The sequence below is a fragment of the Equus asinus genome, chromosome 20 (assembly GCF_041296235.1).
Source record: "Equus asinus isolate D_3611 breed Donkey chromosome 20, EquAss-T2T_v2, whole genome shotgun sequence".
NCBI lineage: Eukaryota > Metazoa > Chordata > Mammalia > Perissodactyla > Equidae > Equus > Equus asinus.
The window spans coordinates 15,745,573-15,773,109 of record NC_091809.1 but is presented as its reverse complement, the minus strand read 5'-3'; the positions used below and the strand labels follow the sequence as shown (position 1 = coordinate 15,773,109).

At 49.5% G+C, this 27,537-nt stretch overlaps 1 protein-coding gene across 1 annotated transcript; it reads right to left on the bottom strand.

The window, feature by feature from the left end:
• Positions 1-380: 380 nt before the first annotated feature.
• On the bottom strand, positions 381-27,537 carry ACSBG2 (acyl-CoA synthetase bubblegum family member 2). Its single transcript, XM_014843621.3, has 14 exons — positions 27,451-27,537; positions 24,162-24,391; positions 20,778-20,866; positions 19,715-19,835; positions 17,364-17,450; positions 14,054-14,203; positions 11,153-11,329; positions 8,734-8,915; positions 8,383-8,616; positions 5,514-5,731; positions 3,636-3,775; positions 3,262-3,508; positions 2,391-2,499; positions 381-515 (listed from the first exon to the last, which is right to left on the bottom strand). Exons 1-13 carry the CDS (start codon positions 27,464-27,466, stop codon positions 2,426-2,428), a joined length of 1,965 nt encoding a protein of 654 aa, XP_014699107.1. The 5' UTR covers positions 27,467-27,537; the 3' UTR covers positions 381-515; positions 2,391-2,425.

Below are 27,537 nucleotides of genomic sequence, written 5' to 3'. Positions count from 1 at the left end.
TAGATGTGGACCATTGGGTGAGAGAGAAATAAACTTCTATCTGCTCTAAGTTGCTGTTGTCTTGGACTTTCTAGCAACAGCAAAACTCATCCCCAAAGATGGAATTCACCAAGAATCACACCCGTTAACCAAGGCTGACAGGATGCTTTGATCAAAACCCTTAACATGTGTGGAGGGCTTCTGGGCATCATTTGTCATCTCAATGAGCCTTCGCAGCCACCCTCTGAGATGGGGGTCCTTTTTTTACAGATAACCCCTCCCCCCCGAGACTTTGAAGGGTGAACTCACATAGCTAGTCGGGATTTGAACCCAGGACTGATTTCAAGCGTCTGAGCTTCTCCGCAAAGAACAAAATATTCGCATCTGGCCAAAAATCAGGACACGGGTGCTGAAGTGATTTATTGTCAGAACTTGTTAGAAGGGTTTCCAAGTGGCTTCCAGGAAGGTGAGTAGGTTTGGGGGCCCAGTTCTTCAGACCGGTGAGTGCTTTCCCTTCTGATGTCTCCGTGAGCCCTCTGGGGAGAGAAATATCCCGTTGGAACCCACAAGGTCAGATCTTCTAAAACAGACAGTTCTTCCTAGAGCTCCCCATGAACGCCCCAGATGGTGACTTGACGGTGCCTAGGAATTCAGAGATCTATGATGATCCTATCGCTTTGAGAGGCTTGGTAGGTCCAAACAGGGGCACTCCTTCCACAGGTGAATAATCAAGAGATTGACCCACAGGGACTCTGACTTCTGAAAAACAGGACAGAAAATCCCTTCCCAGAGCTATAAATCACGTCTCATTATGGGGTCTTCCAGATGGAGGCGTGTGAGCACATGGGGGTCCTTGAAATGTGCGTGTTCGTCCCCACAGTTACCATAAGATGAAAATATTCCTCAGTGAATGGATCCACTTGTAAACTAGAAAAAAAATGGAATCCATCCCCAGTGAACTTTAGAGCAGGGCTGCCCAGGAGAAATGACCCAACCATGGAATTTAACGTTTTCTAGTAGCCACAAAAAAAGGAGCTGGTGAAATTGACTTAAATAATATATTTTATATAATCTGATATGTCCAAAATATTATCAGTTCAACGTGCAATCAGTATTTCAAAATATTAATGGGATATTTTATATTCTCTATTTTGGACCCAGCCTTTGAGACCCAGTGAGCGTCTTACGCTGTCAGCATATCTCAATTTGGACAAGGCACACAGTGACCGGTGGCTGCCATATTGGACAGCACAGGTATAGAGGGTCCATTGCCCACCCCCGCATCAACGCCGGCTCATCTCCTACCCAACTGCAAAGTGAAATCGGAAATCTTGCAAAAGATGCGGAATGATGAATGTGACGTGTTCGCCTGCGGGGCTCGCCCACAAGACGCTGACAAATGAAGGCGTGCACGAGTTCAACCAGTTAACAGCGAAGAAAAGAAAATAGATGTGGTGGTGGTGGGGGCTGAATTATGTCCACCTCCCCCCCCAAAAAAATTCCTATGTTGAAGTCGTAGCCCCCAGGACCTCAGAATGTGACTCTATTTGGAGATGGGGTCTTTACACAGGTGATTAAGTTAAAATGAGGTCGTTAGAGTGGGCTTTATTCCAGGATGACTGGTGTCCTTATAAAAAGGGGAAATTCGGACGCAGAGACACACGGAGAAGATACCCGTCCACCAAACCTACCTAGCCGACACCTTGATCTCAGACTTGCAGCCTCCAGAACCAGGATAAAATTACCCCCTGGTGTTTAAGCCCCTCAGTCTGTGGTACTTTGTTCCAGGAGCCCTAGTAAATGCATGCGGTGGAATGGCTGGGGGCGTCAGGAGAGAAGGATCTGACCTTGAAAGGGTTACAGGTGGCCCTTGGGACAACTGAAGATGTGTTCTACTCTGCCTGCACCACGCATCTCGATGGGTTCCCAACACCCTGTCAGTGACTCCTGGTGTCATGTGGGCTCCCTATGGACAAGACTTGGGGGAAAGGAGAGGAAAAGGGGTGAGTAGGAGGCATTTCTCCCTGGGTTCCTGGCAGGCAGAACTTCCCCACCAGTTTCCAACAGAAGGCCTTGCCCAAAGAAGCCACAATGCAGCCTTTGGGCGCTTAATGACAAATCCTGGTCCTGGATGGGAACACGGCTCTGCTCCCTCTCTGAGACGAGAAGAAAAGGCAGGAAGAACAGCCAGCAACGTTGGCGGCCAGCCGCGAAGGAGTCTGCATGCCCTGCCTGACCCCGGAGACAGAGCGTGAGCCGAGGCGGGCCACCCACCAGCGTCCACAGCCACAGAATGCATGCATGTGCGTGCGCACGGCCCCTGCGGTTCTGCTCACGGGCCCGCCCGCCACACAGGGGAGACCACGCCTGCGGGACCTGTTCCAGGCACAGCCCAGCAAAGCCGGTCTCACCGTCGGGACAGCCAAGAGCCGCTCCGCCAAAGAAGTCAGTGGTACAAGTTGTCGATTTGCCTTTTGTATTTCTCACTTATGTAGTGTCGCCTAATCTTTGTCGTCGGACCTATCGAGAAAGGAGAAACCAGTCCACATGCCGTGGGTGTGACCGGGCAACCGGATCCCGTGGCAGAGGCTGGGCCGGTGGCCGGCTCTGCCGTTGACTTGCTGGGCGTGCCATCAGAGCCCCCACCTTGTCCTCGGGCTGTGGCAGGGATCCCATGAGCTGGTGGGTGGACAGCACACTGAGCTCTGTGCCCCATATAGACAGTGCTTCCAATGAAAGAGGGACTGCACCCCCCAATCTTACAGGTGAGGAGACAGGTGTTTTTACACAGAGGGCCAGTCACTCTGAGGTCACCCAGCGAGTGCATGGCGGCGTGAAGATTCGAGCTCGGGAATGGTCTGATCCATGGCCCCGGATGCCCCATCGGCTCCGAGTCACCCAGGATTTGGGCTTCCCTCAAGGTGTCCTGAACAGCAGGTGCAAAGGCCCTGAGGCAGGACTGTGCCAGGAGAGTTGTGGGAACAGCAGGGAGGCCCGTGCAGTTGGTGCACAGCAAGCGAGCAGGAGAGTCCAGCAGGAGAGAGAGGATGTAGAGCCATACTCAGAAGTTAAGTTTTTTTCCCAGAGGTGGGAGGTGTGGTTGCCCTGGGGAGAAGGGACTGTACGTGTGTTGAGTTTGTGTGTGTGTGTGTGGTCCGGGGCGGGGGGTATGGGCACCAGTTAGCTGGAGGGGGCAGCGTCCCTCTCCCAGTTCCCGGCTGGTCCCACTAGCAAGGGACCAGCCTCCCCGTGCCAAGGCCACCGGCTCTCCAGGCCACTCACCCAGCTCTCCGCCGCTGATGGAGAAGTCCCTGGCCAGGATGACCCACTTCTGAATCTTCTGTGCGTTGGAGACGGCCTCCTGGTTCACGGCATCGATCCCTTGCTGGATGGCCTTGTAGACCAGCGGGTCGCGCAGCTCCAGGACCTCGGTCACGGTGGACGCCTGGCTGCCCAGGTTCTGGCAGAACTTGATTGCCTCCCCGCTCAGTCTGTCCAGCGGCTCTCCGCTCGTCCCGTCCACCTCGCACTGCCCCAGGACACCCCTGTCACCACACCCGACACCCACACACACGCCCTGGCCAGCCCTGCGGACCGGGACGCGGGGCTCGGAGCCCCTGGGCAGACACTCCCCGCGGGACGCAAACCCACGTTACCTTCAGCGTCAGCAGGATGCTCAAGAACCTTGCCTTGTCCCCCACCAACATGGCGTGGCTGACAATGGGGATCTTCTCCTTGACCAGGTTCTCGATGGGAATGGGGGCCACGTTCTCGCCGCCAGCCGTGATGAGGATTTCTGGAACAGAGCGTGGCGCAGTGTGGGTTCAACCATGACAATATGAAACCCCTGCCCTCTCGGGGATCAGCAGACACAGATGATGGCACCGACGACCCCCCACCTAGAGAAACCCCAGAAGCAGAAGACCACCCCTGCCCGGGGCTGGGACTCACCAGGCCCTTCTCCAAGCCACAGACCCAAAGTCCCTCTGCCCCTCGTCCCCCGTCTTCTTCAGCCTCCCATCCGGGGTCCAAGTCCTGTGCATTCCACCTGGACAGCGGCTCAATGGCTCACCGCCCACTTCTCGGTCCCCCATACCCTGTTCCAGGCCCTCTGATCCGTCTTGCTGGGAAGATAGTGAACGCGTCTGGCCACGCACTCTCTGCTACTTTTTCCATCACTCGGCAACTCGCAAAGAAACTAAGTCCAGATTTCCCCAGGGGCGCGTGCAGCATCTCTAGGAGAATTGTGTCATTCTCTCCCCCAGCCTCTCGAATTCCCCAAGGGCTCTTTCATCCTGGGATGCTTGTGGCTTCCTGTCGCACCCATTCAAACTCTGCATGCCATCCCGTGATCTGCGGTCTCGATGGCAATAGTGATAACCAATCCCATCTTATAACGGGCACCCATGGTGTTGTCTGCCCAGGGTCTCTGCCTTGGAGTCACCACACCTGACGTTTCTTTAGGGAACTGCCTTCCATCTTTAACATGGGGTGTTGGTGGGGTGGACTGTGGGGGGAGCCCATGTGACCAGGTCTGACCAATCAGCATATTCCATCCTCTTACGCTGCTTTGTTCTGAGATGGGACCCAGTGAGAGTCAGGACTAAAACTTTGCTGAAACTATGGGGAATAACATACTCTTGTCCCTCAGGCATTAGGGTGAGCCTAGACTGTTGGCAGCAAATGGGAAAAGCCTCTTCAAGAATGGCCCCAACACAGAGGAGAGCTCAGCAAGAAAAGGATAAAGAGACTCCTTGTGACATCATTTTGGCACCTGGATCCAGCCATGCCTGAAGCGAGACCTTTTGGACTTCTCTGTTTTTGAGACAACAGCCTCCCTTTTTCACTCAAACCTGTTTAAGAAGGGCTTTCTGTTGCTTATAATCAAGATAATGCTAACATAGCCCACTTATTGAACAGTTACTACTTCTGGCAGGTGCAGTGCCAAATGCTCTCTCCCTATGTATCCGGAGTCGGCAATCTCTTCCACCTGTCTTCATATGGCCCAAAGAATGGTTTTTATGTTTTTAAATGGTTGGAAGGAAATCCAAAGAAGAATAATATTTGTGACACCTGAAAATGATATGACATTCACAATGGCACGTGGCCACGTCCTTTCATCCATGTATTGTCTGCGGCCGCTTTTGCATTACCACGGCTGCAAGAGGGACCATACATCCTACACATCCAAAAATATTTACTCTCGGGCCCTTTACAGGAAAAGTCGGCCAATTCCTGTTCTCCATCATTTCATTTAATCCTTATTTAAGTGTCAGAACTCTGTAGGTTATCATTCCCAAAGGACAAGGGAGGGAGCAGGTTTCAAGCCTGGTGTGGGCGCTTTCCCAGGTCCATCCTGCCGAGGGCCAAGTGCCAGGCACAAGGCAGAGCTGGACTATGAGGACTGGGGTGTCCCTATACGTCGTGTGAGGCCCCTCACAGAAAGCAGGGGGCTGGGTGGTCTTCGTTTGTGCTGACGTGCCAGGCCCTTAAATGTCCAGGAGGCCCCTGCAGGCAGAGCCCAGCCCCCGTACCTTTGATGCGACCGGTGATATAGAGGAAACCCTCGTTGTCCATGTGGCCGAGGTCCCCGGTGTGCAGCCAACCTTCCTCGTCGAGCACCTCCAGGGTGGCCTCCTCCTTTTCGAGGTAACCCATGAAGACGTGCCGGCCCCACATGCAGATCTCCCCTGTGCTGTCCTTGCTCTGCTGGTACAGCATGTTCTTGCACCCACTCATGATCTTGCCGCAGCTGCCAGAGAACGGGAGGGGGAAACTGAGGCCCAGAGAGCTGACGTCACCCACCCTGGTCAGCCTGGGTCCACAGCCCAAGCTGGATCTGGTTCTTTCACCCTCTCCGGGTGACCAGGACAGCCAATTTCAAGGAAGACAACCAACTGGAATCTCTTTCAAGGTTAAAGTTCCTTCCACAAGACAGACTAGAACTCTCTGGAATCTGGATTCTCATTCAGACGCCTTTTCCTAGAGGTAAGCTTTGGGAGCATGGTTTTAGGACAGTATTTCCTTATTGCTTGGCTGAGATCTCTTTCACTGGTGGTAAGAAGGGCCAATGGTTTTAGGCTGAAGTGTACGGATTCCCTTCGTTAGCAAGAGAAAAAAAGAAGGCATGCCCCACAAGCTCAAAATTTACAGAGAGCCTCCTTGGGACATCCCCCATTCAAGGCCTTTCTAGGAATGTGGAAAATCCCAGAAGCCATAAAGAAAAGATTGATAAATTTGACCATGTAAAGATAAAAAAAATTCTGCACAGCAAAAAAAAAAACAAAACACTTAAACTAAAACCAAAATATTAATGACAAACCCAGGGGTAAAATATTTGCAACTCCTATCAAAGACAAAGGGCTGATTTTCCTAATATGTAAGGAGTGGCAACAAACCAATAATAAAGGGACCGCTAATCCAGTTTTAAAAATGGGCAGATGATATGGACCGATAGTTCAGAAAAAGGAAAATGCAAATGGCTTTTAAACATACGAAAGGATTTGTTTTCCAACTTCATTCATAATAAAAGGAATGTGAATGAAAGTTGTGTTGAGATACCATTTTTCACCAATTGGTTTAGCAAAATATATGGTGTATGTACAAAGCATTCCCTTTAGCATTGATGTGGTGACGAGTGATGGAGAAAAAAGCCCTCAACATTCACCAATAAGGGGCCAATTAAATAAATGATGGTACATCCACCCAGTGGAATACTACACAGCTGTTAAAAATGAAGCAGCCATTTGCACTGATACGGAACATTCTCTACAAGGTAGAAATCCCTCACTAACCAAATGCTCTTGATTCCTGAGCTTGAACCGTGTGAGTCAAGACTGAGTGGAAGTTTGTATTATGAATCCAGGTAGTGAGGGATGCCATGTTATCTGAGCTTGTTCGGTTCCTAAGCTCCAGATAGCAAGTAATAGTTCTGAGTATCCATTTTTACAGGGAAAATGCTTCTGTTGGGGATAAAAGTATATATGTCAATGCACTGCCCATGACAGGCCAACTCGAAAGAGCATGCTGTGGTCATTTTGCCTCTGGGAAGGCGTTATGGGTTGAACTCTGTCCCCTACAAATTTGTATGTTCGAGTCCTAATGCCCAGTACCTCCGAATATGACCTTATTTGGAAATAGGGTCATTGCAGATGTAATTAATTAAATTAAGATGAAGTCATACTGGAGTAGGATGGTCCCAAATCCAGCATGACCTGTGTCCTTATGAAAAGGGGAAATTTAACCACAGACGTGCACACAGGGAAATGCCAGGTGAAGATGAAGGCAGAGATCAGGTGATGTTTCTACAAGCCGAGGACCCCCAAAGATGGCCAAGGACCACTGGAAGCTGAGAGAGAAGCAAGGAACCGATTCTCCCTCACGGGTTTCAGAAAGAACCAGCCCCACGGACACCTTGATCTGGGACTTCAAGTCTCCAGAACCGTGAGAAAATAGATGTGTGTGGTGTGAGTGCGTGGAACGCCGTTGCGCAGGCCTGGCAAAGTCTTCCGGAGCGAACTGGAGGTTTGGGGTGGGAGGGAGGGAGCCCCGATCATTTTATACCTTCTGATTTTTTTTTTGACATGTGCATGTATTCCTCCTCGAAGGAAAATAATTAGAGAGAGAGAGGCGGGAATCTGTACTTTTCCTCCAGGGTTGGGGCAGTGTTGCTTCTCTTTAGGGAAGGACCACTCTTTGGTTTTCGAAAAACTCCAGGGGGCATTTGGTTCTGCAGAAAGCAGACCCAGATGGGATTGTGGAATAGAGAGAGGGGGCTACTGAGGTGTGACGCTCCCCCTGTAGGTAAAGAAAAAGGCAGGAGATGGTTCTGCCAGATTAGGAAGATGGAACTTTGTTTTTGCTAAATTCAAGCCAAACTTGCAATATCGCAGCAGGGAGGGCATCAGAGAGAGACACACCAGAAGGTTCTGTGAAGGACACAGCTCTCAGACTAGGAGTGGAACTTGCCTTCGATATTCTTACTGTTAGAGCATCACTGGGTTCAATCCTGCTGCCTGGGCTGAGCTGAGCTTGGGAGAAAGCCAGAAAGGGCCCGTGGATGTGTTTTGAGATGGAGCATTGTGGAGAAGAAGGGTCCCAAGGTCCCAGGAGGTGAACCTGGGGTGGGCGAGCCTGGGGTGGGCCGTCTGGAGGCGGAACTCACAAGTGACCACCACGGGCAGACCTTGGACCGTCCGGAGAGCCCTTCCCCTTGACTGCGGGTGCTCTGACAACTGGGGCTTCCTGTGGTCATAAAGACTTGGGGCTCAGAGGCTGGAGAACAGGGCCATTCTGGGGACACCAAGTCAGGATTCATTAGCTCAGAGGCCCACCCACTCTCCCATCTTCATCCCCTCGACCCCATGTTGCTGGAGGACCCCAGTCTGCCCAGGAAGCCGGTACCTTAGAACCCTGTAGTTATCATAGTTGGACGTGGTGTGGGGTCCTGAGCTCTCGCTCATACCATACATCTCGCCTATAGGTATGTCCAGGCTCAGAAAGAACTCGGAGGTCTCATGGCTGAGGGGCGCGGCCCCGCTGATAAAGGAGTGGCAATGATCGAGGCCAAGAGCACTCCGGACTTTGCTGAACACGAGGGCCTTGGCCATGCGGTAGCTCATGGGAATGTCATATGGCCTGTGAACAAGAATGCCGCAGCCATGAGCCAAAAGGGGGCTGATGGGACCCAGCTAGAGAAGGCTGAGCCCCTCACCCTCGCCCTCCTGGCCTGGCCCCGCTGGACCCCACACCTACCCAAGCATCCTTTTTTTGTTGACCTTTAAGCCAGTCGCTCTTGCCCACGAAAACACCTTCTTCCTCAAGCTGGAGGATTTAGCACCACTTTCCTTTATCTTGTCCTGCATCTTCTCCCAAACTCGGGGCACCCCCAGGAAGGTTGTCGGCTTGACCTCTTGCAGAGTGCTGACCAAGGTGCCCTGCAGGGGACAGGGCTGGGTTAGCCACACCTGCACCTGCTATGGACCCCAGATGTCCATCTCTACCCAGCCACCCAACCCAGCCCAGGAGGACCTTCTCTTGGCTGATTGGACCAGAGCGAGCTCCCGACCCAAGGGAGCCAACCGATTGGCTGGCCGGCGGCCAATCAGATTTTCACACTCTCCCTGGGGACTTGGTGGAGTGCACAGACTGGGAAAAAACTGCAGCCCAAGTGTGCCATGGGATATTATGCAGCTGTCAAAAAGGATGCAAGATTGTCCCCCAAATTGATCTACAGGATCAGTGAAATCCGAATCAAAAGGCAGACAGGCTTTCTCATACATATCGACAAACGGATCTTAAAATTTACATGGAAATGCAGAGGAGCTAGGACAGCCAGAGCAATTTTGGAAAAGAACAAAATCCGAGGACTTACTGATTTTGAAACATTATTAAGTAGGGCGATCAACCGACCTGGTTTGCCCAGAACTGGAGGAGTTCCTGGAATGTGGAATTTTCAGTGATAAAACTGGGAAAGTCCTGGGCAAACTGGGACAAGATAGTCATTCCACCATAAAGCCAGGAAAATCAAGTCAGTGCAATTTGGATGTATAGATCAATGGAACGGAATAGAAAATCCAGAGATGAATCTTTACATTTGCAATCAATTGACGGTCAATAAAAGCCCAAGGCAATCCGATGGAAGAAAGGATGTCCATATCCAAAAATTTAAAAATAAAAATAAGAGTTTTTAGAGCCTTACTTATCACCAAACACAAAAATAAACTCAAAATGGAATCACAGACCTCAATATAAAGCTAAAACTAAAAGCCTGCTACAAGATGCCATCTGTGACCTTGGAGCAGGCAAAGATTTCTCATATGTGACACCAAAAGCGTGAAAGAAAAAAAAAAAACAAATTGGACTTCATCAGAGTTAGAATGAAAAGACAAGACACAGAACCGGGAGATATTATTTTCCAATCACATATTTGAGAAAGGATTCATATTCATAATGTATAAAGAACACTTAAAACTCAGCAGGAAGAAGACAGACAACCAAATTTTAAAATGGGCGAAGAGTCGAACAGACATTTTTCCAAAGAAGATACAGCAGCGGCCAAGAAGCACATTTAAGAGTTGTTCACACCCTCAGTCCTCAGGGAAATGCAAATTAAAATGGCGGGATAGCATTCACACTCACTAGGACGGCAATAATAATCATAACAGTAATAACACATTACTGAGGCAGAGGAGAAACTGGAACTCTCGTACACTCCCGGTGGGAATACAAAACGATGCAGCCCCTTTGGAAAACAGTCTGGCAGTTTCTTAAAATGTTAAGACAGCTTTATCACTCATCGGGTTAATTATTTTAAACACTTTAACCCTATTAGGGGTTGATAAGGATGTGGAAGGGTTGAAACTTCTCAGGTCCCGTAGACGAGTGTGTTTACATTAGGTATTCAACCATAAAATAAAGTTTCATGCGGCCAGCCTGGTGGCGTAGCGGTTAAGTTCGTGTGCTCCGCTTTGGCGGCCCCGGGTTTGCAAGTTCGGATCCCAGGCACGGACCTAGGCACCGCTCATCAAGCCATGTGTGGCGGCATCCCACATACAAAATAGAGGAAGACTGGCACAGATGTTAGCTCAGCAACAATCTTCCTCACCAAAAAAAAAAAAAAAAGTATTTGTTGAGTGACTACTATATCTCAAGATACTGAGCATGGGGATATGAGAGGACTGGGAGGGGTCAGGGAGATATTTAAGCAAGAACTAAAGGACAAGGAGGAGTCAGCCAGGCAAACAACAGGAGAATGAACCTTCTAGAAGGAATCACAAGGACCTCGAGACGTAGCCTGCTTGACGGAGAGTGTGGAAGGCAGAATCATGGCCCCACAAAGATGTGCACTTCCTAACCCCCTGGAACCCATGAATATGTGACCTTTCACGGCCAAAGGGACTTTGCAGATGTGATTAACTTAAGAATCTTGAGATGGTTTGGTTTTTGGTTTTAAAACTAAACAAACACCCACACACACACATTCTGCTTTCAATACCATTCACATCTTAGTCTTGGGTTGTTCAGTGTACAATCTCTACAACCGCACATGGAGGCCCTGACTCAGATAAAGATAAAAGCTAAAAGACTGAGGTCAACGGTCTCCAGAGCTGCTAAATGGTAGAGCACGAGACAAGGATGGAGAAGGAAGCCAGGGTTCTGCCCTCAGCCTCACCTTGAGCGCGTCCGGCTGAGCAAAGTACGTGACCGCCCCAACCTTCATGGGAATCCAGATATCCATCATCTGAGCTGCAATATGGCTGAGGGGCAGGTAGCTGACCACCACCTCCTGCTTTTCTGCAGCGTGAGACAGGCGGTTGTCCCTCGCCGCCGCCCCGGCCGTCCACGTGATCTAGAACACAAGTCGGGCTGACGATCCAGGGCTCCCCGTCCTCGCCGGAGGGCCATCGACGTAAACGCCATTCTTTAAAAAACACTCAGAAACCACCTACTACGTGCTGGGCACTGCTTTACACACATTAGGTCGCTTAGTCATCGTCATAACACGCTGGGGTTGGTAATCACCATTCTCCCTCATTCACAGACGGGAAACAGAAGCACAGAGCGGTTAACTAATTTGCCCGAGGCGAGGAGGAGCTGCAAATCCAGTGGGCAGCTTTGGGGGGCTAAACAGACCCCCGTGGGTCCAACAACAGACCATAGGGTCAGAACATCTACCCAGAAAATCAGAAATCTGAAGGCCTCGGGAAGTGCCCCACAACCAAACCCTGACTTCACTGCTTGCTAGCTGGGTGGCCCTGGGCTTAAAAATCTCTCAAAGCCTCGATTTTCTCACCTGTAAAAGGGGTGCAGAAGCATCTCACATCCAGTATAAAACTATACAACCAACATGGGCCAACAAACAGAAAGCCCACCCATGACCCCGTCACGTAAACCCCCCCAACAATTAGCATATTAATGTTTTTCCTTCTCCAATGCATGCCTTGACGTAAAGTTTTCGTGTATCTATAATCTTGCAGCCCGTAGTTCTCACTGGTGTCATAACCCCTGGTGAACAGTTACCTCTTTAACCCAGCCACACCGGCCTCCCCACTGTTATTCCAACTCATCAGCCCCAGTCCAGCCTCAGGGCCTTTGCACTGGCTGTTCCCCCTGCCTGGCATGCTGCTCCTCCAGCATTCCCCGTGACTGACTCCTTCTTGAATGTTAAGTTTCTGCTTAAATGCCGCCACCTCCGAGAGGCTGTCTCACACCACCCAAGCTGGAGACTCCTTCATCCACTTGATTCTCCAGGTGCCACTCCACCACAACCTGGTGGTGTACACGCTCCTGGGTTCAGCTCCCAGCTCAGGCCTTTCTTTGCTCTGTGACCTTGAGCAAGTCACATCCCCTCTCTGAGCCTCAGTTTCCCCATCTGTGAAGGGGGTTAATGAGTGGGGAGTTGCCACGTGTTTATCTCAGCGTGGCACAGAGTTAGGACCCTATAAATGGGAGAAACTCTGACCAGTTGGTGTATGTTGAGGACACTGCACTGGCTTTGACTTCTTGCAGTAAAGATGATGACGACGACGATGATGATAACAAAAATAACTAACGTTGGATGTGTTTCACTACATGCCACACGGGACATGTGAGGGAAGCCCCACTTGGACCTTCTGCTGGAATACAGCAGAGTGACCCCTGCTGATGCTGCAGGGGGCAGAAGAAACACCCTCCTGAGCCCCCCCAAATCCAGACCCAGAATAATACACTGTCGGCGTTTGAAGTTGCTAAGTTCTGGAATGTTCTGTTACGCGGCAATGGCTACCTGACACAGTATATCAAATAATACAACCTTGGTAGTGACTCTAAGAGGGAGAAACCATTCTTGTCTCCGTTTTACAGAAGGGGAAACTGAGGCCCAGAGAAGTTAGGGAACTGGTCACAGGTCACACAGCCAGCAAATGGGAGAGGCAGGATTCAGATGTAGGCAGCCTCACTCCAGACTCTATGCTTGTCGCCCCTAGGCTAGAAGACTATGTCACCAGACAGGAAGCCACTTGGACAGTAAACGCTGGCCAGGGCAGGGTGGGGTCAGTCAGATTCCTGTCATTCATTCATTCCACAAAAGTAGACTGAGTCCTCCCACGCACCAGACACTGGACTCAGCAGTGACAAGACAGACCAGCCCTCTCCTCAAGGAGCTGATGTTCACGATAAATGAGTGACTATATAATATGTCAGTGTAAGTAATTCCAGGGAAGAGAAAAGTAGCCGGAGGGGAATAGGGAGCGATGGGGTGGTTTATTGTTTGCTATTTTAAATGTGCAAGTCAGGGAGGGCTTCACCGAGGAGGTAACATTTGAGCAAGGAGGTGAAGGAGCAAGCCGTGTGGCTCTCTGGGAAAGAGAATTCCATGCAGAGGGAACAGCCAGTGCAAAGGCCAGGATTTGCTGGTAACTATTAATAGCTAGGCTGCAAGGAAAAGCTCTTATAAGGTAGAAATGGTTCATTTAAAAACTAGCAATCTTTCTGGGGGCCGGCCCAGTGGCATAGTGGTTAAGTTCGTATGCTGCACTTTGGCAGCCTGGGGTTTGCGGGTTCAGATCCTGGGTGCAGACCTACACACCGCTCATTAAGCCATGCTGTGGCAGCGTCCCGCATACAAGAAAAGAGGAAGATTGGCAACAGATGTTAGCTCAGGGCCAATCTTCCTCACCAAAAACAAACAAACAAACAAACAAAAACCTAGCAATCTGTCTGACTTACAGAGGGGAGCCACTGTTGCCAGTTGGGTGAGTGTGCTGCCAGACACTTCTCTGCTTTTAGAACTTGCACACATGCCCATCGCTTGCTGCCATGTTTCCATTTTTAGCAAAAATCACATTGTGCCCTGCGTCCTGTTCTGCAACTGGCTTTAAAATGTTTGTGTCGCATCTTTGGACATCTTTACGTTAGCCACATAGATCTACAGTGTAGTTAAAAATGGGGACTGGGGAGCCGGCCTGCCTGGCTTCAAATCCTGGCTCCGCCATGCTGTTGGCTGTGTGACTTAGGTCAAGTAATTGAACCTCTCTGGGCTTTAGTTTGCTCATCTGTAAAAATAGCTCCTGCCGCGGGCAGAGATGGCGCTTACGTTGTCGTGGCTCAGCATGACGCCCTTGGGAGGGCCCACGGTCCCAGAAGTGTAGATGAGCACCGCGCACTGATTGGCCCGCTGGCTCTCCATGATGCGGTCCAGCTGGGAGTCGGGGATGCTGCTGCCCAGCTCCATGAAGTCATCCCACTGTGGGAAGAGAGACGAGCAGAGCGGGGGACTCAGGGTGCACGGGGGTGACCTCCACGCCGGGAGCTCCCTCTCCCCGCTCAGGTCTTGTCGCATCAGCTTCTCCTAAGGCATGATTCCCAGCGAGAGGAAAGGCTCAGGCTGCCCCCAGCCCCACCGGCTCCTCTTACAAAAAGCCCCAGGATGTTCGCTTCTGTGCCTCCACTTCCTGGAGCTTAAGCTCCCGGAGCCTCAGTTTCCCCATTTGTAAAATGGGAATGGTACCAGGACCCGACTCCTTGGGTTGTCGTAGGTGGTAAATGAGTTGCTACACGTAAGATGCTTAGAAGAGTGGAGTCCGATATTATTTGATCTCTGCCTTCTCGGATTCCACTCTGCACCCCAAGCTTCTCAGTTACCAGATTGATGGGGGCCGACTCCACCCCCAGCTCCAGAGGTCAACCCTGATTGGTTTAAGGCAGAGGATGCCATCTGCCTGGGCCATGATGCTTGGACCAGGGCTGGGCACGTGACCTCAGGTGGGCCAATCACAAAGAAGGTGAGGGCTTTTGCTGGAAGCGATGTCTGGATCTGAACGAGTCAAGATGTAGCTCCAGGAGCTGCTGGACCATCTCAGGACTATGAGCGGAAGCGAGGCTGGAGTGGAGCCGAGAATCCAAAAGGACAAAACGGAGCCTGGGTCACATTATTTGAGCCCCTGGTTCCAGCCATGTCTGAAATCCACGCCCTGGGTTATAGTTACATGCGCCAACAAATTACCTTTTTTTGCTTAAGCCATTTGGGATCAAGCTTTGGTCATTTGCAACCAAAGGCAGTCTTACGGACAACCAATACATAGTACATGAAGGAGCTGAGGCTCAGAGGCAGTAAGTTACTTGTCTAAGGTCACACAGCAATTAAACAGAGGAACCCAAGATGATCTGAATCCAGGGCCTGTGCCCTTAATTGTTGACTCAAAAGCAGCTGTTGGGTTGTATGAACTGAGTATCACACGGGACCCATAAAAATCCTACCACCAAGTACCCAAGAAGGTTCTGGATGAGGTTGTTTTCAAGATGGAGGGAACTCAAGGTCGTCCACAAATGGCCAGTGTTGCCTGCAAAACACAAGCCCTTTGCGGGGGGTGTCTCTGTCCTTTCTCTGACAGACACCCTTAGCCCTTCTCCTGAAGGCTTCCCCCTCACGGCTTGCACAAGACCCCATCCTCCCACGGCCACAATGATTGGTTTGGGTAGACACCAGACCCAACCTGGTTCAATCCACTCCTTTCCAGGAAATCTGGGGCTGGTCTTGAGTCCGACCTCAGGCATGGAAACCTGCCCAGCTGGCTGTCTTCTGCCTCCCCAGACCCAAAACTTCACATTTTCCTTTCTCAGGCTTTCTTTTTCTCTCAGTTCTAACAAGTGTATTCTGAAACGGAATCCTAAAACTAGGTTCTGCTCCCCCTTGCACAGAAGTAGATACTATTCCATGCCACAAAACTGCCCCCTATAAGTCATCGTCCTTGACCGGGGGTGATTTTGCCCGCCAGGGGACAATAGGCAATATCTGAGGACATTTTGGGGTTTCAAATGAGGGAGGGTGCTAGAGGCATCTAGTGGATAGAGACCAGGGGTGATGCATAACATCCTACAGGGCACAGGACGGCCCCCACGACAGAGAATTACCCACACCAAACATCCATAGCAACGGGGTGGAGAAACTCTGCTGTACGTGCTATTTCTAACGAAGGAGATTTTTAAGTTATCCAGACTTAAGATGTTGTTGCTGTGCTGGTCACTTTAAATGTCTAAAAAGTCTGCAATTCTGATCAGTTGTCTTATTTAATTAGTCGTCATCCTGGTCTTAATCTTTATATGTTTGCTGAAAGGCGCGAAGGCTCGCGAGTGTTTTGGTCAGCCAGAAAGGACCATTGGCCCCTTTTCTGCCACTTGCACAGAGGGCAATCTTGATGACATTTTAGATCTTCTGATTCGAATAATGGGTTTGAGGGTCTAATCTCGTGGAAATTAACAGGAGATTGTCCCGGTCCCTTCCAAGGCTCCTGGCTCAGCTTGTGTTGTGTGACTTCCAGGAGTGGGCCATTCAAGGCAAGACAGCTTCCACTTGGCTCTTTCTGTCTCTCAAGACGTTGTCTATGGAGATCTGAGCCACCAAATAAATCCAGAGGTCCTGAAGTCACCATGCTGGAGCGGTCACATGGAGAAACCATAAGAGTACCAGAGAAAGGTCCCAGAGGAGCCCCAGCTGCAGGGTCGGGACCAGAGTGAGGACCACGGACTTTGCTTCGAGTGCAAAGTTTAAGGGGATGCTCCCTCCAGCCAAAAAAAAAGCCTCTTTGTAATCAAGAGAAATAATATTTTAACGCAATATTTTTGAAGTCACTATCAAAGCAAAACCAATCCATGATGAATGAGGTATCAAAATTTTAAATAAATTCAGGCTCCAACAGGGTTGCTGGTCCAAGCCATAGCAGAAATGTGCACCCCTATTTAGATATTTGCATATATTAAATAATGGTTAATGGCTTTAATAAAAATATTGATGACTTTGCATTTATTAAAACCAGGAAAGCAAATTTATAATAAATTCTGGGTTGGATATAAATAGTAATATTTAAACTTAAAACAACGTCTTGAGTTTTAGCACACCTAATTTTCAATGATGCGGTATTTTTTCTATTACCCTAGTTTTCTGGAAAAAATTTACAATAAAATGATTGTTGTTGTCTTATGCCACCCATTTTTGAGGTGGCTCATTACACAGCACTAAATAACCAGAATGGACACCTTCCCATAAATCAGACCCAGACTGGACACCTTCCCAAAAATTAGACCCTCCATACCAGAAAAAAAAAAGCCTCTTAAAGGCCCTGCCCACGTCCCTTACAAGGCCACGCCCACTTCCTTGCTCATCATTCACTTCCTTTAGAACCCTGCCCACTTCTCTTTTGAGGCCTTGCCTCCTCTTTGCTCAGCTCCCACTTCCTTTGTGAGGCCCCGCCCACTTCCCTTGAGAGGCTCCGCCCACTCCCCCGTGAGGCCCCGCCCACTTCCCTTGTGAGCCCACACCCACTTCCTTTGTGAGGCCCCACCCAATTCCCCGTGAGGTCCCCGCCCACTTCCCTTTGAGCCCCGCCCCCCGTCAACCCCCCACTTACAGAGTACAGGTTGTTAGCGCTGCTCTCCTTCATTGGCAGCTTGTACTGGATGATGGCTTTTAGGGTCTCCAGGCTGCTCTGCGGAATCTGAAAGAAAGTTCTGCATGGTCCTCATGGCAACCCAGCCGTGGGAAAGACTGAAGCTGCACGTGCGTCCTGAGCTCTCCCATGGCGACCTCAGCCCCTTTTCTTTCCCCTGCCCACCCCTTAAAAGGGGTCTTTGTCTTGACCGACAGGAAACAAGCTGGTTTTAGGTTTACTGGGTTCTCGGTACCAGTAGCCTCCAACAGCTGAAGGTGGGTGGAGACGGCAGCCTCCCTGGGACAACGTCCCAGGCGGGATTCTGCTACACAGAGTTGTTGAGCCAGCACCTTGCGTTGTGCAGCCAGCATCCAGCTAACCTTCTAGTTGGAGTCAGGCCACAAACATCCTCCGAGAAGGGGGCTGGAACCGGGACAGGCTCAGAACTCCCCACCCAAACCCAGAACTGTAAGGTTCGGGAGGCCAGGTCTGCAGGATGCTTGTGCCCTGTTCATGCAGAAGGAGGAGTGCGCCTCTCTGAAATTTCTGGCCAATCCAATGAAAAGGTCACTTCCAACATGGAGTATGGGAATTCTCATTATAATCAAGTCTCTGGCACGGATTGGAGAGAAAAGATGACAGAAGTGCTTGTAACAGCAGGACGAGAGTTTTCCAGAGAGAGAGAGGAAACAGACATCCAAAAAGCCTGGGGCAGGAAGTATCTTGGGATGTTTGAGGAATCTAAAAAGTCCGGGATGGCTGGAAAGGGGGATGGAGGGGAGAGGGACGAGGGAGGAGGGAGGAAAGGATGTGAGGGCCAGGTCAGCACAACTTGGAAGCAAGGGCAAGGAGTCCGGGGTTTATTCTAAAGGAGGAAGGGAAGCACTGGCGAGTTGGAGGGTTCTGAGCCATGAGTATCGCCCAGAACCAAAGACTTCCAAATGGAGCTGAACATCCAGTGTCGGGGGGACCGTGTCAGGAGCCCAGCTTTGAACCTTCCATACACACAACTGGAACAACAAATCCCCCACAAGCAGCAAGTCGGTGAAATTAAGACAGAAATAATTCAGACACTGCTTTATGCGTCTGAGGCTAAATATACCAGAATCTGGTCAGAAAGCCATAGCAGCGAGGTGGGAGTGGGATGGAAGGATGGGGTAAGTGGCATTTTCTAATGGTGGAAAAACCCAAATCATAAATCAGCGTTGAAGGCAAGAAGAAGGACCCCACCCATCACCCATCACCCTCAGTGTGTTCTGCTAGGAACTTAGAACAAACAGGGTACAACATGAATATTGGACACTCCAGCAGCATCACGTCAGAAAGCGGGTCCTTCCTGAACCGGCTCAGGAATTAGGCATCAAAGGAGGTCTGCCTGGTGGCCCACTGCTCTATTTCACTGAGTCTAGCTAGAATTTCACTGAGTCTGGAAAATGTAGCCTAATTTCAGAAACGTTAAAATATGAGAGGACACATGGCCGATGGTGATCAGAGGATGCCATTGACGGCAAGACATGTCTTGACTCCAGAGTCGTTAAAAAGTGGAGAAATGTGTAACTCAGAAGTGATGAAATGTGGCCCTTGGGCTCCGCAATGAATCTGGTCACTAGCCTTGCCCCTCCCCTTAGGTTCTTCCTGCCAAAAGCTGATTCAGGAAACTGCAGTTCATTCAAACACAACGTTTCTACAATATCCATACAAAGATACTACAAGAAATTTTAATAAGGAGTAAGAGAGGAACCAAATTTCGCTGCACACAAAGCAAAGGAAAATTGCCACCCAACATCTCAAGTAAAATTAAAAACGTAACAAAGTAAAAGCAGGTGGAAAAGAAGAATGAAACAAAGCAAAGGGAACAATCACTCGGGCAAGAGAGAGCCCGTCCCCAGAAAAAAAGTGAAAAGGAAATGGTAGCATTTAGGAAACAAGTAGAAGAGAAAAATGAAAGCATTTCCGAAAGGATGGCAATGATAAGAAATGAAAATTACAAGGGTCGCAAGGCTCGAAATATCGACACTCATAAAAGAAAAATAGCAAACAGTGGGCTGTTTATGTAAAATAATACGTAAACACATTTTTTAAATGGAGGCTGGATGGGCAATGAAGTTACTATGAATTGGAAGTGAGTCTCCCCCATTCCACCCGGCTCCCTCCAAAAGCAGCTTTGCTGGCTGGACCAAGGTGGTCCTGGGGGCCACTTACTGACCCCATGTGTGGGGCAAGCTCCACCACCCCACTTGATCGTTAGCATCTACCTGGGAGCAAAAAGCCACTGGGGCAGAGCCCTGAGGTCCCCCCCCCGGGTGACTAGCAGGAAGCGCTGAGTTTACCGAAAGGATTTTCTGTAGCTGCTCATCGTTCTCAACCAGCAGGATGTTCACTTTGGCCTGAGTGATGACGTATTGACAAGCCTCCGGGGAGTTGGTGGCATAAATACCAACACAAAGGCCCCTGGGAAAAGAAAACACACACATGTGCATACACACACACACACACACACCCCTTAAGGCAAGAATGACCTGGAAAGCAGGGGGCGGGGGAGCCTTGGCACCAACTTCCTTCCACAATTTACTGGACGAAAACAACAAAAATGATAAGTGTCGAGAGCAGCAACTCCTATGATGTCAGATCATGGAACCCTCTCAGGACCCCATTTTACAGATGAGGAAACTGAGGCTCAGGGCAGGGAAGTCCCTTTTTCAGGATCGCACGGCAAATCAATGCCAGGGGTGGGATTTGCACACCCGCCCTGCACTCGGCCACCTGTTGTCTTCATTCACAGTCTTTTGTTCTTGCGTTTTACCATTCTATTGTGGGTTTTTTTTTCTTTTTCTTTTTTTTTTTTGAGGAAGATTAGCTCTGAGCTAACTACTGCCAATCCCTCCTCTTTTTGCTGAGGAAGACCGGCCCTGAGCTCACATCTGTGCCCATCTTCCTCTACTTTATATGCGGGACGCCTGCCACAGCATGGCTTGCCAAGTGGTGCCATGTCCACACCTGGGATCTGAACCGGTGAACCCTGGGCCACGAAAGCAGAATGTGCACACTTAACCACTGCGCCACTGGGCCGGCCCCCCATTCTGTTGTGGTTTTAATTTGCATTTCCCTTGTGACTAATGATGTCGAGTATCTTTTCAAGTGCCTATTGGCTATGTCCTTTGTGACATTTCTGTTCAAGTCTTTTGCCCATTGACAACCTTTTTATCTTTTTTTCTTACTGAGTTATAGAACTACCTTATATTTTCAAGATGCTGGGCCTTTGGCAGGTTGACTGGCTTGTGTGTCTGTCTGGCCCGCTCTCCTGGGGCTGCGTGTGCAACCCCCGTTCACATCTCAGTGGGAACTGAGTAGCGGCCCGCCGACACTCACAGTGAACCAAGCCCGTGGTCTTACCCTGCTAAGATGGCACCAAGGGAAGAAACGAACCACTCGACGGAGTTGAACCCCAGGATGCCGACTCCGTGGAAGCGCTCCAAACCGAGCTGGGAAGGCAGAAACAGAGACAGACGGACAGAAAATGGAAACACAGAGGTGTCTTGCTTCCGGGTGAGATCTGCTCATCGGGATGCATGGAAGCAGATTCCACAGTTGTTTTCTCCATGCATCGGAAAAAGCCAGTATTGAACCTAAAATCTGGGGTGTGATATTTTTGTGACCGTCGAGAGCCTGCTTCGCCTCCCCCTGCATCACGCCTCACTTATTTGTCCTTATTTTTTAATGTGGTCAACTATATATAGCATGACTGTGCCATTTTAACCATTTTTAAGTGCACAGCTCAGGGGCATTAAGGACATTCACATTGTTGTGCAGCCATCCCCTCCATCCGTCTCCAGAACTTTCCATCTCCCCAAACTGAAGCTCTGTCCCCATGAAACACTGACTCCCACCCCTCCCCCAGCCCCTGGCCCCCCATCCACTTTCTGTCTCTGTGGATGTGGCTCCTACAGGGACCTCCTATGAGTGGGATCTTACGGTCCTTTTGTGTATGGCTTCTTTCACTTACTATAAGGTCCCCCAGGTTCATCCATGTTGTAGCATGTACCCAAATTTCATTCTGTCTTAAGGCTGAATAATGCTCCATTTTATGGATGGACCACGTTGTGTTTATCCATCATCTGTCGATGGACACACGGGTTGCTCCTACCTTTTGGCTGTTGTGAATGATGCTGCTATGAGTGTGCATGTAGAAGTACCTGTTTGGGTCCTTGCTTTGAGTTCTCTTGGTTATGTACCCAGAAGTGGGACTGCTGGATCCTATGGGAATTCTCTGTTTAATTTCTGGAAGAACCTCCATAGTGTCTTCCACAATGGCGGCACCAAGCTACATTCCCACCAAGAGTGCACAAGGCTTTCAGTTTCTCCACATCCTCACCAACACTTGCTATTTTCTGGATTGTTATATTTTTGGTAAATACTAGCCATCCTAATGGGTGTTAATTTATTTTTATTCTTCATAACAAAAGTACTCACAGAGTGATATTCCATAGTGGTGATAAATTGCATTTTTAAAGGGGAAGCCTTGATCTGAACGTGGTTGAGGATGACCCAGGAAACCTGGACAGGAAGGGGACCATCCCTGGAGGGGTTCTGGATAACTCCATCTTTGCTGGCTCTTTTAGTTGTATGAGGCAAGGCTGGCGATGACCCCCAGTTCTTGGGGAAAGCGGAAGCATTTGGAAGGGATCTTCCTGCCAGTGCTTCAGAATGTGATGCCAAGTGTTTCTACTTAGTGACAAAAAGACTATCTTCAGTGTAGACACAGTGTCTCTGTTAATGTGTAGATAAACTGATTTCTTTATGATTGGACCCCTTAGATTTAGGAGAACAGGGGTCCTTGGACTCCAGAACTTAGGGCATAGCTAAGGAGGATCATCTTTCAGGAGAGGTGAACTAACCACAGCATTGAGGTGGGGCAGCCAAGAAGAAACCCAGCCCAAGCAGATGGTTCTTAATTGGCACCCCTCACAGTCTCTTGATGAAGACACATGGGCATCAGAGGGAGAGAGGAACTCAGGTCTGGGTCAATAAGTGACAGGATTTCCTATAAATAAAAACCACCAGGAGATACCCTTTTACAATAAGAGAGACCTACGATATTTATTATCTGTTGCTGCATAACACATCACCATCAATTTAGCAGATTAAAACAACACACATTTATGACCCCAGTTTCCATAGGCCAGGAGTCTGGGGGCAGCTTAACTGGGTCTTCTGGCCTAGGACCTCCCAAAGCTGCAATCATGGTATCAGTGGGGACTGTGGTCTCCTCTGAAGCTTGGGGGTCATCTCCCACCCACACTTGCATGTCGTTTGTGGAATTCACTTCCTTGTGGTTCAATGACTGAGATCCTGTTTTCTTGCTGTCAGCTTGGGACGGCTCTCAACTCCCAGAGGCTGTCTGCCATCCCCTGCCACATGGCCCTCTCCACAACATGGCAGCTGGCTTCCTCAAGGCCAGCAGGAGAATCTCGCTTTTAATGGTTCGCCTGATTAGGTGAGGCCCACCCAGAGCATTGGCCCTTTGGATGAACTCAAAGTCAACTCATTAGGGACCTTAATTCCATCTTCACAATGTCTTCACTTTTGCTCCCACAGTTGGGAAATCCCATCATAGACACAAGTCCTGCCCATACTCAAGGGAGGGAGATTATACAGCATGAGTATACCAAGGGTTGGAAATCCAGGGGGTCACCTTAGAATTCTGCCTAAAATGCCTATCAAATTGGCCGAGATGAACATTTTTGATAATAGATTGTTGGCAAGAATAGAAGTAAGCAAATTCTCTCTTACATCGTGAGTGGGCCTATAAAGGCACCATCTTTGCAAGAAATTATCCTATGAAGGAAGTTCACTGTGACACCACGTATGGTAGCAAAAGGTTGGAAGTGACTGAAGTGCCCACCCACGGGGGCTGGTCAAGTCAACTGTTGCACACATATTTGCAGTTGTTGAAAAAAATATGGATTTTTTTTTTTTTTTAATGAATCGGTATGGAAGGATCCCAGCCGAGATGGCCCCCAGTGACTCTCCTCTCCTGGTATTTGTGTCCTTGTATAGTTGCCTCCCACATTGTATCAATGTCGGTCTGTTTAACCAATAAAATAGGTTCACTCTCCCTTTGGGATCACTCATTCTGGGAGAAGCTGGCGGCCATATTACGAGGACACTCAAGCAACCCTATGGAGAAGACCAATGGGCAAGGAGCTGAGGGCGCCCACTGACAGCCAGCCGTGTAAGTAGTAAGCTTGGCAGCGGACCCTCCAGCCCCTGTCAAGCTTCAGATGATGCCGCCCGGGCTGACAGCTTGACCACAACCTCCTGAGAGATCCTGAACCAGAAACATCCAATGACGCTGTTCCTGGATTCCTGACCCACAGAAACTGTGAGATAATAAATGTGTGTCATTCGGAGTCACTAAGTTTGGGGGGTAACTTGTTATGCAGCAGTAGCTAACTAATACATGGAGAGATGATGCCAAGGGGGGAAAAAGCAAGATGCAGAACTGTGGGTATAGTATGCTACCATGTGTGTAAAAAATTGCAAATGTAAAATTATATATACATCATCTGTTTTCCCAAAGGACATACAAAAAACTGGCAGTGGTGGCTGCTTCTGGAAGGGAGGAGTCAAGGATGGGAGAGAAAATTTTCCCCAATTAACCTTCGTATTTTGTGGTGGTTTGTACATTTTGTACCGTATGTGTGTATAGGTATTACCTACTCTGAATGAATGATTGAATAAACGACACATGAAGGGATGAATGAGTGACTCGTTTACCTTGATCAGGGCTCTCGCAGCCTTCCGACAAGCCTCATAGTACTGGTTGAAATTCAGAACTTCCCACTCTTCGCTGTTCTTTGAGGCGAGGGCTGGATAAGCCCCAAAGCGACTGACTGACTCCCGAAAAAGTTCAGGGATGGTCATCGGGGTCTCGTGGCCTGGCCCGTGTTTGGAGATCCGGAGAAGGACCTCTCCATCTCGATGACTGGTCCACAGCCTGGGAGTAACTGCAAACAGTCACCAGGGTCGGGTGGCAAAGGTTTTTATTCATTTAATAACTTTGGGGGAGGGGCTGTCTTTTTGGACCTCAAATGCCAAGGTCAACAATTAATCTTACTCCTCGGGCGAAGTCACAAGGTCAACACTGGCCCTTTCAAGCTTTCTCTTTCCCATTTATTTTTTCCTTACCCCTCTCAACAGTTTATTATGGAAAATTTCAAGCATCCCAGAAAGTTGAAAGGACTGTGTAGCGAATGCCCTCTAACTCACACCGAGATCCCACCCCTGCCAGCATTTTGCTGTATTTGCTTTATCAAATCTCTAGGCGGCCATTCCTCTATTTGTCCACCCATCACCACATCTTATTTTTTGATGCATTTCAAAGTAAGTGGTGGCCATCCATCCATTTCACCCTTAAACCCTTTAGCATATAATCATTAACTAGAGTTCTATATAATTTACAGGCTTTATTTTGTTTAAGGTAAAATTTATATGCAGTGGACTACATCTGCTTTGGCCATGAAATATGACTGACGTGTGTCACTCTCAGGTGGAAGATTTAAGAGCCAGTGTGTGATTCGCTGTGCCTCGTTCTCCTGCCATAAGAAAGGGCTGTTGGCGGGGCCGGCCCGGTGGCGCAGTGGTTATGTGCGCACGTTCCGCTTCGGCAGCCCAGAGTTCGCCAGTTCAGATCCTGGGTGTGCACATGGCACCGCTTGGCAAGCCATGCTGTGGTAGGCATCCCACATATAAAGTAGAGGAAGATGGGCACGGATGTGAGCTCAGGGCCAGTCTTCCTCAGCAAAAAGAGGAGGGTTGGCAGCAGATGTTAGCTCAGGGCTAATATTCCACAAAAAAAAAAAAAAAAAAAAGAAAGAAAAGGATGTTGGCTAGAAGCCAGTAGAAAGACCCTGGAGATGGATGCACAAAGGCAGATGCTGAGGATAGTCATCAATATACACTGGGCAAAAAAACCATGAACTATGTATCAGTCAGCTGGGGCTGCTGTAACAAAGCATCCCAGACTGGGTGCCTGAAACAACAGAAATGTATTCCCTTGCAGTTCTGGAGAGGAAAAGTCTGAGGTCGAGGTGTCACCCAAGTTGGTTCCTCCTGAGGCTGTGAGGGAGAGCCTGTTCCTTGCCTCCCCTCCAGCTTCGGGCGGTTTGCTGGCCATCGTGGACGGTCCTCGGCTTGCAGAAGCATCACCCTGAACTCTGCCTCCACCTACACGCAGCGTTCTCGCTGTGTGGGCATCTGTGTCCAAACTTACACTTTTCAGGTCTGAGGTCCTGGGTGTTAGGACTGCAACATATGCATTTGGGGGTTTCAGGAGCTCTCTGGGGTCTCTGTTATAAGGGCACTAACTCCATTCATGAGGGCTCCACCCTCATGACCTAGTCACTCCCTAAAGGCCCCACCCCCGATACCATCAACCTGGGGGCTAAGTTTCAACATATGAATTTGGGGAGGAATACAAACATCCAGGCCACAGCAGGGGACACAATTCAATTCATAACAAATCACCTCAAGGGCAGCTGGTTCATCAAGTTCCCCCATTAACCGCCCCCCCCCCCACAAGGAGCATTCGCCGTGGAGCGAATGCCAGCTTATGACAAAACCACCCTCTGGGGATGGGGACCACATGAGGAGAATGTCATCGAGGGACTTAACCATCGTGGCTTCCCCGCCCTATGGCTCCAGCAGTCCATCCTGAAGCGTGGGGGAGGGGGGAACCTTGAAACTGGACAAAAATGGGGGGGGCATCACCTGGATACTGGTGGGGACATTGTAATGACTGTACTGGGTTGAATGGTGTTCCCCCAAAATTCCTGTCCAGAATCTCAGAATGTGACCTTATCTGGAAATAGGGTCTTTGCCGGTGGAATCAGCTGAAGGTCTCAAGGTGAAATCATCCTGGGTGGAGGGTGGGCCCTAAATCCAGTGACGGGTGTCCTTACAAGAAAAGGACATAGAAACACACAGAAAGACGACGGCCACGTGACGACAGTGGAGTGAGGACTTTGTAACCCCAGGAACGCCAAGGATCACCAGCAGCCACCAGCAGCCGGGAGAGGGATGTGGAATAGATTCTGGGATGTCCACAGCCTCCAGAAGGATCCAATCCTGCCCCACCTCCACCTCGGACTTGGGACCCCCAGCGCTGGGAAGCAGTCAGTTCCCGAGGTTCCAGCTGCTCAGGCTGGGGACTTTCTTCCAGCAGCCCCAGGAACCTAACGATGACCAAAAGGAGATTTCGAAAACTACTGCTCTTTGAGAGTGACTGTAAAAGTTGTCATTCTCGCCAACATTTATCCGCTTGGAAAAGGGCAGCTGTGAAAGAGAATGGAGGTGATTTCCCATCACATGATGCTCCTTGAGTTTTGTTACAACAGAAAAATGCTTACAAAATAATGACAATGAATTATTACTCCATCTGCACCATATATGTTATACTCTCTATATGTATGCAATTACGTCTGCACTATATATGTTATTAAATCTGTACTATATATGGATATAATTACACTTGCACTATGTATATCCACACAATTGTATATATACACACAATTGTATATATATACACAATCACATCTGCACTATGTATATACACACAATTGCATGTCTACATACCACAATGTATATATATATGAATATATATAAAATTGTGTCTATATACGCACACAATTACATGTACACGATGCATATATGGTCCCTGGGAGCTTCATCCCCCTGGGCTCATCATCCTAATAAAGAGGTGCTGTGGCCAAGTATCAATGTCCCCCTGGTGCAAATGACACAAATGAGGCTTCGAAAGAGCAAGTGACTCCCCCGCTGTCACGGGACTGGGAGAGCTCTGCTCTGATCTAAGTGGCCCAGCATTCAACCGCTTGCCTGTGCCGCCTCCACTCCCATCAGGTGCAGGAACAGGCCCCCCGGGTTCAGGCAGCTTGGCCAAGGCCAGGGGCCCGGGCGGGGAATGTCTGAGGCCCGACTCCCCGGGCCCAGGCTCCCTTACGAAAAGCCTTGGCCGAGTCAGCCTGCCTTTCTCTCTCCCACAAGGTACCTTTTGTGTCACTCATGTCTGCTTCAAGGTTCTCAGCCTCCTCTTCTTGAGTCGTAGGGGTTTCAGCCCTTCCAGGCCCGCAGAGAC

Coding starts and splice junctions, on each gene's coding strand:
- ACSBG2 (XM_014843621.3), bottom strand. Junction 17,451..19,714: donor AGCTACAGAAAATCCTTTCG/GTAAACTCAGCG, acceptor ACTTTCTTTCAG/ATTCCGCAGAGCAGCCTGGA. Junction 14,204..17,363: donor GCGCTAACAACCTGTACTCT/GTAAGTGGGGGG, acceptor CTCTTCCCACAG/TGGGATGACTTCATGGAGCT.